This window comes from Cystoisospora suis (assembly GCF_002600585.1).
Source record: "Cystoisospora suis strain Wien I chromosome Unknown contig_2217, whole genome shotgun sequence".
Lineage (NCBI taxonomy): Eukaryota > Apicomplexa > Conoidasida > Eucoccidiorida > Sarcocystidae > Cystoisospora > Cystoisospora suis.
The window spans coordinates 26044-37794 of NW_027155016.1; the positions used below are offsets into that span (position 1 = coordinate 26044).

At 51.5% G+C, this 11751-nt stretch overlaps 1 protein-coding gene across 1 annotated transcript; it reads right to left on the reverse strand.

Annotated features, from left to right (window-relative positions):
• Positions 1-217: 217 nt before the first annotated feature.
• CSUI_004678 (uncharacterized protein) lies at positions 218-9499 on the reverse strand (the record flags this gene model as incomplete). Its single annotated transcript, XM_068064863.1, has 9 exons — positions 5874-9499; positions 5218-5418; positions 4572-4687; positions 4132-4230; positions 3334-3637; positions 2389-2650; positions 1913-2012; positions 823-1109; positions 218-572 (listed from the first exon to the last, which is right to left on the reverse strand). A coding segment is annotated over exon 1 (2925 nt), but the record flags the coding sequence as incomplete, so codon positions are not given.
• Between the last annotated feature and the right edge of the window lie 2252 nt (positions 9500-11751).

The window sequence follows — 11751 nt, forward strand, 5'->3', positions numbered from 1 at the left end:
AGAAAAACACTAGACAGATTTTGCCGAACTGTTCTGTCCTCTCCGCTGTATGTCGCTGAGAAGGACTATGAGAATGAATTGCTGCAGACAAATTGACCAGCGCCTGTTTTTGTAGAAAAGAACTGTCCTTTACTAGCAGCCTCTGGACTGATTTTTACAGTCACCACTGTAGGAAACCGCATCCGTGATTCTACTAAGATCTTCTTACCCTTGCCATTCACCACCTCACGGATATCTCAAATGGCAACTCCTTCTTTTTTACTTCCTGCGTGCCCCATGGTTTCTGTTCGATTGGTCGGGTGTTTCCGTCTATCGACGGACACGTATGAAGAGGAGGGATCTCCAGCACGACGTCATTCGTATTATCAACTTTTTCCCGCTCTACTTTCCGACCATCCCAGTTGGTCCTTTCTAAGGCATATACCGGGGCATTTGGGCGTTCATACGAGCCGTATGAAATGCCTTCTGTCTTCGGTCCTGCGATGTGGTCGCCAGAGGCAGCCGGGCGCGTCACACTACCTTCGTAGCGCCCTCCGAGCTCCATGAGATCGACGGTCTCTTTGGCTTTAGATCTGTACAAATACACAGGCAGCAGCACTGCTTGAGTCAGTGTACGGATTTTGTCCAGTGAGCGTCTCTGACGCAACTAACTAACTCTTCGAGCAGGCATCAAGCCTGCGTCTCGATCATTTGCAAGCACCAAGCTTCTAAAGAACAACTTAACACATGGCACTTCGCGTATAACACCACTACTACTCGGCCACCCGAGAGAGTTGCGGCAAGTCTATCGGCTGGCATCTCATTGAGTGTTTAAACACGTACCCCACAATAGAGCCGCCTCCGTCCTGCTTTTTGTTGTCTGAGTTATAAGGAGAATGCTGTGGCGCCACCTCCTCGGCAAAGCCACCGTCGTTACGATGAAAGTCCTCTCCTTCATACTCGTTCGGCAGCGTCACGATAAGGTCCAAGACGAAGAGTCCGGCCACGCGTACTTCGGCTTCGTACCGAACATTGAGAGAAAGTAACGCTGAGGCTACATCGACGTGGAAAGTGGAAGACTCGGGTGCCCAAGTATTTTCAAGCCTACGACTAGCACATTGAGTCTGTAGCTGCGTGCACACCAATAGAAGACAAGAACTACAGTTCCAAGTAATAAGGGCGCCCAATTTATGTAAGGGAGATTAGATGAATACTGAAGATTCAATCCTCATCTCATCTCTCCAAGATAGCCAACCACGCATCACATCACATGCTTGTTGTCTGAGTAAATCGAAAGGTAGGGAAGAGTAGCTCGTAAGTGTAAGACAAAGATGCGCATGCGGAAGAGAGGTGTTCCAGCGGGCACCAGGTGAGACAGCCTGAAGAGCCAGCCTTCTACAAAGAAGACACTGGGGTGAACGTCGCCGACGCTGTACCCCCTCATGCGAAGTTCGTGGCGTTTCAACAACGAGTTGTGTCAAATGCGCCGGACGTCACGACGACAACAGAACGACAGCATTCTAGACCACTTCGCCGTAACACACCGTACTACTAGTACTGTGGTATCCAAGGGAGGTTAAGTACTGCTGATAGAGAGACAGAGGCTTAGTGACCGCTGGAAACCGCAGACACCGACTATACAAGCGGTGAAGCAGGTTGTTTCAACCGAAGAGTCCAGGGTCAGCCTTTCCACAGGAGGCTGTCCACCTCACATTGATATCTTACACCTGGCACACCGGAAACTTCACGATTCTGATCCGCCTGTCGACACCTGATGAAGCAGTTCAGATACTTGACTGTTATTCAAGCCAACAGGGGCACTGGAGAGAGAGCCACTCCTCACTATACTTCCTCTCTCTCCGTCACGCTGTGCCTGTCATCCGAAGTTTCACAAGCAATAAGGCTACTTCTACAAGTAGGCTTTCCTTCTTACCATCTCATCTAGGTGAGTGAGATGCAGTCGGCGCATCTCGGAGTTTGGCATGACTGGGAGGAGTTGAAGCTCATGGGCCTCACATAAAAGCCGGTGCCGCCTGTCATTTGCACACAAGTAGTGCAGACACTCCCCAGGAAATACACAGCTAAGCATTAGAAGGCTAGTCTCCATGAAGGCACATGACAACATAAAATGCCGTGGACGTTCATTACCTTCACATCTTGGTAATATAGTATAATGTCTTGCGCCACGGAGGAACAACAGTCTTAGTCGTGAATCTGGACCAACTACTGACCACCATCCTTACCTCCTATCAGGCAGAAACTCGCCTGAAACCACGACGTCTTCAAGGTGTCCCGAAGAGAAACCCCCTGATTTCTCGATAGGAGGAATGCGGGACAATCAAAAAGAACCACAGCTGGGAATGTGTATTCTCTTTGTAGTCTCTAGCAGCACTTCCGTCGTGCACTTACATCGCAGGGGCAACCAATTTGCGTCCTAGGACTCCACTAGCGACAGGAGAGCATATCTGCAGCCAGGCATCAATCAGCTCGGGTGTCACCTCTGGCTCCTGCAGGACAACTTGGGGTAGCATCGCGCAAACTTCATGGACTAGCGCTTGTTGCTTCGGTGTAGAGAGAAGTCCTCGATCTCGGGCACCCAGCTCAGCTTGGAGTTGTGAGAGATATAGCCGCCACAGATACTTCAAGCGGAGACTTGTAGCGTCGAGAAGTCCTGAAGAATGGAAACAGGAAGAAAAACAGGAAAAGAAAAAACCTCACTTGAGACCTTCGCTTGTCCCCCGCGCCTAACGCCGCAACCACCACCGCTTCTCCCGCAGACTCATGACAGATGTGCGCGTAAACTGCGGCGCCAAGGAGAAATAAAGAAAACCAAGCAGACGGGCTAGCGAAACGCTTCTTCATCCACGCCTACCCGGATCAGCGGACCACATCTAAGATCTCCAATTCAAAAGTGTGGAACCATCAACTGAGGCGTCCTCATACAGACTATGCACTCATGCATGCGCGTGGGCACTTTGGTAGAAATCCGGGTGTACTTGCGGCGACTCCAGGTGTCTCTGCATATGCCTTCAACTCCCCACCAGCAGCCAGGAGAGTCTCATCGCTGATGGAGATGCAGTCGATACATGACTCTGCATGTCTGCCTTATGATTGGCTCGATACTTACATGCAAGTAACCATGCAACTACAGCGGTATAGCTGACGCTCGATCCATTCAGTGCAAGAGCCAATACAAGTGTAGTTACAGCAAGAAGAAAAACACTTCACTCCAAGCCGTCACAGGTTCCCTGCGGAGTTCCCTGACAGTGAAAGAAAGCCAAGGACTTACTATATCAGATTCGTTCTAAAAAACACCGAGGATCGAGCAACCCCTCATCTCCCACCCTTCCTTACCTGCCGAGGCAATACATGATTCTACCGCTGGCCTCGTGAGAGGGAGAAACCCAGGAGACATGCCGGCTTTGATTGCTACCGTCTCGTCCACAGAAACTCGAACAACCTCACCCAGCCTTTCCTTCTTCAGAGAATCGCCCTCGGGCTGTGTTTCCCCTGGTAAGGCATCGCTCTCAAAACCCCTGGCCTCTGAATTATTACTGCTATACGGCACCTCTCCGCAAGGTGGCAAAAGTTGTTTTCTAGCCCCTTCCTCCAAAGCGCTGTAGGCGAGATGTAAAAACTCTTCGTCACGGAACCGCACCTGTGTGGAAGATACCATCGAGAGAATAGACCCGTGAAACGTCATTCACTTGATGAACCTTCAACTCTGTGACCCTTTATTCAGATTCTGAGGCTTGCAGCAAGATCGGGAGAAGCTTAGTACCAAGTATCAGGATAAAAAGAAGAGGAGTAAAACCACCAAGCGAGACACACACTCAGTTGCAGTCCATACGACATCATGCTCCAGGGCGCATGTCGGTACAGTAACGGTGCATTCTGTTCACGGCGCTTGTTCTGATATGACAAAGCCCTTGAAGCTTGCCCTCTAAGTGTCTACAAAACAAGCGATAACGGCGCCTCTGCAGGCTGCCCTGTCCCTCCAGATCGGAATGGACCAACAGGACTTTTGATCAGAGAAGGCCCCCCTGAGGGAGGCACCTGGCTCCTTAAAATATTAGGAGCTCCTGTGAGATCAGAAGGCAGAGGGGTTCCGGTCGCTACAAACAACGCGTTTTGAGTGTACCCTGCACGTACCCTTTGTAAGCCAGCGAGGACAGTGACGATGTCTTGAAGACTATAGTCCGCGAACTGGTGCTTCACTTGTGTTGTTAGAGCATCATACAACGTCCAATCCTGCCCCAGACCAGACAAACACACCACACACGCACGCTCTGCTACGAAGGGTGCCTCGAACGAGGAGACGTAGGGAAAAACCGATGAGAACTTTCGCAGCTTCTTTGTGTGCAACTAGAAAAAATCAACTCTTGGGCTCCATAGCTCTCTCTCTCCCAGTGAGGAAAGTCAAAGTGGAAACTCCGACGTCGGTGGACAGTGTCACGTGCCCTACCTGAAAGACCTCAAGAAACGACAGTTAGAAAACCGGGCGTAATCCCTCAGAGGTGACGACACAGAGGCAAGCCGCACTTCCTTTCGCTTTACCAGAGGCCCACGCGGGAGAAAAGAACGAAACCTACCTCCAGTCCTGCGCGTGTATAAGCATCTACTATAAGAGCTAGCCACGCAGGTTTGAAGCGGTGAGGTCTTTGCTGAACGAACTTGGCCATCAAGAAGAGACAAAACTCATCGGACGCTGCACATACAACGAGCCCCAGCAGAAGGGTATGTATCGTGAGAACATCGTCTTACTTTAGATATATCACTGAAGGAACCCGTGATTGAAGACACTCATAATTATCTCAATCCGACAAAAAAGACAAGTATCTACTAGCCTAATAATGACCTTCTGTTTGATTGCCAAAGCACTTACTCAACCCAGTACATCAAAGCTGCAACTTCACATGCTTCACTATCCCGTCACTGCTAGTGACAGGCGAACACGAAGAGTAGGAGCACGTCCACAAAATTGAATGCCTCGAAAGCAGACAAGAAACACGTCAGTGCGAAAATGAGAGGGCAGTCCGAGAAGGACCGAAAAAGCTTGAGGCTACGAGAGTGGATCAGTAACCTCTCTTCCTATTGATGCAAGTGGCTCGTCTCCCGAACACTAGACGATTAGCTACGGAAACGAAAAACCAACCGCCTTCATGCTCCAGCAATGCGGACAAGAGAAGTAGGCGACAAAGAGGTCAAGAGCACAAAATACTCCACCCCTAGACTCACCAGCAGCCGCTGCCTGACCTTTCTTTGGACTGAGGGCGCAGATAAGGTTGGTCAAGTCGACCGGAGACAGCTGATGAAGTCTTTCACCTAGAAATTCCGAACAAAATGGTGGGTACACAGAGGAAACACCTCCAATTAGAGGAGGGGAGTTTATCGTGCAGTCTTCCCTCTTCATGAAGACATGAGGATCAACGCAAGCTTCTAGAGACACGCACCCACCACCAGCACTAGATCCCTGTCAGCCCCAGTGTGTTTCCTGTGAGAGGCGGCCAGGCAGATACCTCTCGAACGACCGAGGAACAAGGAGCTGATAAAGGACATTTAATTCTCGATCTGATCTCTAGTACCGCTCTCACATGCAGGCGTAATTGCCTCCTGCTGCATGGAGTTAGCGCGTTCGCTAATATAAGAAGGTCGTCGTAAAATATGCCTTGATACGGAGAACCGAGAAGAGTTGAACTAATCCAAGTGATCCACGTACTAGCTCGCACAGCCTGTTCTCCGATTTCTCAGAACAACTAAATACCACAGTCCCAAGAGAGCTGAATAAGTATCTTCCTGCCCTTTGATTATTCCCGTCCCACATGAGCGACACGGCTGAGCATAGAATCCGAACAGGCACACGACAGAGGCAATTCAGAGCTCGCTTGACCTACAACAATAGTCCGTGAGGAAAGTCACTATTTCCGTGAGATGTTCTGGAAGTCTTCTCTCCCGTCCAGCATTAGCAATGCATACGAAGTTAACAACAGCCTTCAACGATAAGGGCACCTCGGTGGTAGAAGCAGAACCCCCGGTCCCTCTGTCCCGCCAGTCACCACCGTCAACTTCCTCCTCGACTACATGAGAACTAGGGCTCACGTCAATATCTCTAGTCGGCGCCTCAGTTTGCGCGCCGCAGAAATGATGAGCTGCCGCCCGAGGACCGCTTTCCCGGAAGTGATCCAGCTGTTGTGATGGCGTTGTGAGTTCGGCGACTTTGTCAAGAAAAGCTGAAGCAAGGAGAAAGATCTCCTCGGACGTCTCAATAGTATTGGACAAGGAGGCTTTTTGTTCTGACCTTCGCGTGTAAGAGGGGGAGCCACTCCTCCTTCTAGCCCATTGTGAAGACCCGAATGAATCAGCTAAGCGAGACAAACGAATACATGTGGACATGACGTCAAGGTGGAAACTTGGGGGCATATACTGAAGGCCTGGCAATACTTGACGAATCAGGCGCTGTAACACCACTTGCAAACTCATCTCCGAATCTGTTTTCCCAAGTGATGGATTCTCAGATCCCTCGTGAAACCGAGGTTCATTCACTCTGTTCTTGTTGAGTGACCTTCGCTCCTTGACTGAAGAAAAGTTGAAGAAAGTTGCTGTAGCCCCACTACCACTCAGAGTCGCTGGTATAGCTGCGAAAGCAAAGAGCAGCGACAGAGAATCCATCGAACTGAGACACGGAAGTCGGCTCAGTATAGGACTGAGTAGATCCGTAGAAGAAGAGCGCGGGAACGATCCTAACAAAGAAGAGGAAGACGACGACGGAAAAGCAGCAGAGTCAGGAGCATAGGACCGGACTGGAAAGGGGGAGGATGAAGCTGATATCACTTCACTGCTGGTCTCATCGGGTACATGACTATTGTCCGGTCTCTGCTGACTGGGGCCTTTAGATTGGGTCCGGTTGGTTTTTCTCCTGTCACTACCAAGTAAAGGAGACAACAGTTGACGGACAGATTCGCGAGATGAAAAAACTGGGTAGCAGAAGACGGTCAAGGGAGAAAATTCAGAGTTGTCTTCTCTGGGAGCATTCGGAGGCAAGGTCCGATTGCTGCTATTGCTCTCGATCCAGGAACATACGGCATCCTCCTCGCGGCCGTTGATCTCGGTAGGGGAGTACCGGGGTTTTTGATAGCAAATCGGCAACAGCAGTCGACTATAGTCACCAGTTGAAAGGTCATCATCGAGGGAGCCCACCTCAGTGTCTCCCGTTGTTTGGCGAGACGTGAGTGCATGGAACTCGTCTTCCGTGTGAATTCCACGGCTAGGCGAAGGATGGGCCGAATCGTGCAAACCTCGACGCGCGGACACATCATGATGTGAAGGAGACCGCTGTACTTGCTTCAGCTCAAAAACAACTTCTTTCTGTCCGCCCTCTCCGAGAGAACAAGTAAGCAAAGATGAGAACGGAGAGACCAGCTCTAAACTGTCTACCGTCTTGTCGTCTGTCGTCGAGCCGTCGCTTTGATTAGAGAGAGAGAACTTCCCAAGCTGACAGTCGTCACTGCAAACCTCTAGCTGTTCTGGACTGCAGGCCTCGGCAGACCTTCCAACGGAGAGAGAGGAGGTGGTGGTGGAAGCGCTACCATTTTGCCTTTCCTCTGGCCTACAACAGGTAGAACCCAGATGACGAAATGGAGAAAGCGCAAGTACATGCTGGCCTATCTGCTCAGCACATGTCACTACGTCATCCTGTTGCCACGACTGAGTGTTTGTTCGTCCCAAGACACCGTCGAAACTTCCGCACTCTATGTTGTTGCCCAACATACGTTGCTTCAGCACTGGGACGGGAGAGCAAGAAGGAGAAAGATCAGTCTCTTCTAGTATTTGTGTTGCTGGACGCTTGAAGCTGCCATACTCGTGTTCCAGACCCTTTCCCGGCCCTTGCGTACACTCCGAGTCAGGCCGGGATCGAGCACGCAGTTTCCCTTGCTGACTCGAAAGCCAATCAAACCACTGCCATGTCCTGCCTAGTCCTCCCATTCTTGAGTCAAATTCAGACTCGCTCAGCAGGAGAATCTCCGACACCGCTTCTTCGGGAGTTGGCGATTCAACGGAGTTCAGCCGCGTCTGTGAAGCGAGCCGCCGACTACTGAACCTGAGAGTAGTCACCGCCCTAGAGGAACGACGGCAGCGACTCCGCTTTGCTGATAAAACGGCATCGCGGAAGAATTTCGAAGGAGCGCGATACGGAAGATGCTCTAGAAGAAGACTACATTTCCTCCGGGCAAAGTCAGTCGATAGACCTCGGTCTTGCGTGCCGTAGGCGCAGCCTTCCCAAGGGGAGGAGTTGCAACTGTGGAGCTTTGCCGTCTTCTCACCGCGAGGCTTCGGGAATCCAGTTTCTGATGCCACCTTAAGCACTTCAGCACTTTGCACACGGCAGGAGAGACCTCCGCCACTGTACGCAGATGCAGGGGAAAGGAGACGGGTAGCAAAAAAGTGGCATCTCTTTCTTACGCGTTCGGCAGGAGTTTCGTCGTGGGCTGACACCGAGACTCTACACGAAGAGCACGCCGACGATACCACGCGACAGTGATTGCCGGGCTGGAGTTTTGAGCGGCTGACTCCAAGACCCGAAAGTAGACGGCAGTTGCGACAGCTCAAACTACAACTGGGGTCTCGACGGAAGTTGGGAAGTTTCTCTCTCAAAGCACAAGTGGCTGCCCTGCCCCCATAGACTCCCCGTCCCGGTGCGGCGCCCTGCCTAAACAGCTGGGTCCCTTCAGTCGAGAGAAGAAGGGTCCGAATACCGGGCGCGTCGTGCTCGTGTTGCCCAAACAATAGACGACCGGGGACGGCTCCCGGTTTCAACAACATAGTTGTTCTGAACAGCAGCAACGCAGTTGGCGATGCCTTCCAACAACTTCCTGAGTGACTTCGCAACGTGCACAACCTCTTTTCCAGTTCCCATTGCTTCCGAGCGCCACGGTACACGCTCGAGACCAGCTATCGATAGTCGCGAGATGCCTGTGGTCCGCTGGGAGCCACATGTTGCATCGGAGTGAAACCACCGGTACACTGTCGACTCAACGGCATACAGTTTTGCTCCCTCTTCATCTGCGCTAACCCGAGTTAGCAGCATCTGCATGACGGCCACTACAGCGCTGCACCACGTTAACTGTCTGGAGAGCCCCCGCTGACCCCACGAAAACGCACTGAAAGGCAGCACGGCCGAGAAGCTATACCACTCTGTTTCAAGGGCAGCTGCCCGACAGCTTAGCTGCAGCCGCCTGCTGAAGAGTTGTCCTATCTCATATTGCCTTGACCAGATTCATTGTGAGGAGACAGCCGCAAGGAACGAGAACGTCCATGCCGCTGGAGGCTCGTTTACTTTGAACAGACTTCCAGCGGGCGAGCGAGCATGCATGCACTGCCGCGACACGCACTCTGGGTTTCTCTTGGAGGGACGGTATTCGCGTAGCGCCAGCTGCTTTGCTATAACCACGATCATTCTTTTGACTGCACTACGTAACAGCGTGACAAGTCGCTACTCAAAAGAAACGAGCCCTGTTGTAGCGCGCGTCCGCGGAAGGCAGCACGGAGGGGGGACACCGGATCCTGTGATCATAACTGTAAAGCCGGTGATGCGACTCTGTGCCGCCGCCGCCCTGTGTGCCGCCGAGTGTAGTGCGTGCCGTGCCGCGTATCGAGTGCCGTGCTGCGAACGACCGCTCACGAGCCGACTAGTGCGCGTCTCCGTTGCTATCTGCGACATGTGTTGTGCTTCGGTGAGAGAACAGACATAAACTTACTAAGCTATTGCGGCATCCTCGAGGGTCTGGCCCCAGATTACAAAAGATAGAAGCATTGATGAAATGGGATACGCCTCTGATGCATAAGCATCAGGTGAAACGATCCTACGGTATTGCGTCGTACTACCGGACGTTTGTGCCGCAATTTGCTTTTATTGCATTGCCGTTGACGCGCTTGCTACGCAAAAATGCACCATTTTCGTGGGGTCGAGAGGAGCAGGAGGCCGTAGACAGGTTACGGGAGCTACTGTGTCAGAGCCTCTGACGCGCTCAACACACGTTAACAAAAATTCTCCAACACAGCCAGACTATTTTTGCGGTTTAGCTTCTTCTTAAATAAGGTTGTTTTTCCAAACATAGTTAGGCATTAACACGTACATAACAGAACTAAAAACACACATAGTATTAAACGTAACATTTTTCCAAACCGAGCGTGAACACAGCGGAGGCGCGCTAAACTATCTGAGAGTAGAAAACGACAGAACACGACCAATATTTTACGATCAAGATAGGCCAGTAAGCGGACAATACATTAGATAGCTAACTAGCATCAGCTAAGCTAGTTAGCTAACCACGCTAGCCACGGACGGAACTAGCCCACGCGGGCGGCCCGAAGAGACACCCGCCCCGTGAACTCACCGAAAGTAGCACCAGGGTGTGCTACAAAAGGGAAAACAAGCACACAAGATTTATTCTGGTGTGATGTAAACTTTGTTCTTAACTTTATGACCGGTGTTCCCGTGGGAAACTGTGGGTCGGGCTGTGGTGCCGTGCGCAACGTAGGAACTCGATTTCATAGTTCGCTCCGGTGGAGAGAGACGTCTGAGGGCGTCGGTTATTGTGGGGAACCCTATGCGGAGAGAAGAAATTAGTCTGAGCTTTTCGGAGGAAAGTCCGTAGAAAAATAGTCAAAAAGGGAAAGATTCCCTAAGAGTTTCGAGAAGTTTCAGTAGAGTAGCGGAGTGTAGAAAAGCGAGTTTGCTCTACGGAACGGAGCCGCAGGAGCGAGCTCTGTGGTGGAACGTTGCGCCTTTGGGTAGCGTTAACTACACCAGTGTCGACAAACTCTAGGGAGTCGTAGTTTGCTGAAGTGGTCCTCATGTCAATTTAATTAATTTCTTTGCGTGAGCGCCAAGTAGCCGTGACACGAGAACTATTCTTTGTGCAAAGCTGCTCGAGGGGAAGAGCTCGATAGAGCCGTCCCTCCCGAGCGCTTCATTACAAACTGTCCTCCACCCGTGCTTGCCCTATCGGATTTTCATAAGGTGTTCTTCCTTTACACGGACGCTTCTGACGGAGCGCTGGGAGCGGTGTTACCGCAGGGATATGAGGGACGGGAAAAGCCAGTTGAATTCTTTCACGCGCTCTCGCTGCACAGGAGCGGAACTGTCACGGATCTGATGTGGGCGCCCGACAGACGAGGTACTGATCCTCCTCCTACGGGCCACAACACTGTCAGGGCGTTACCTAGGCCACTACGCTACTAGGGGTGTGGACGAGCCACCGTTCCTAGGCCATCTAGTTCGGTATGAGGTCAGAGAGTAGCCGTGGTGGAATCATGCATTAAAGCTACGGGGCCGCCGCTGCTGAAACAGTCGCAATGGCCCAGACGGGGAAACAGGCAGAGCCAATGCAGAGGCTGCTTCCCCTAGGTCCTACGCCACTTACAAAGAAAGAAAATAGGAAGTCATGCTTTGGGGAATAAGCCTAAGTGTCACGGCGGTTGCCCAGACCTGAGAATATCCACTTAGTAGCGACTTAGTATTTTTCCAAGGGCCGACGACTTAGCGACTCGAGCCCTCTAGCTTAGCGAACCTAGTTATCGTATTATAATAGAGTAATTATTAGAAGCTTAAGGCGGGAGCGCAAGCGCGAACGTCTTAAGTGCACCAGCGTAGCGTACTTAGATCAGGGAACGCTCCGCCTCCCCGTACAACTCCAACCCCACCGGGGCGAGCTTTCGATGAATGCTGGGGACGTTCGAGCGACGGCTCTAGCGAGCTTTCCGCCCTAGGCA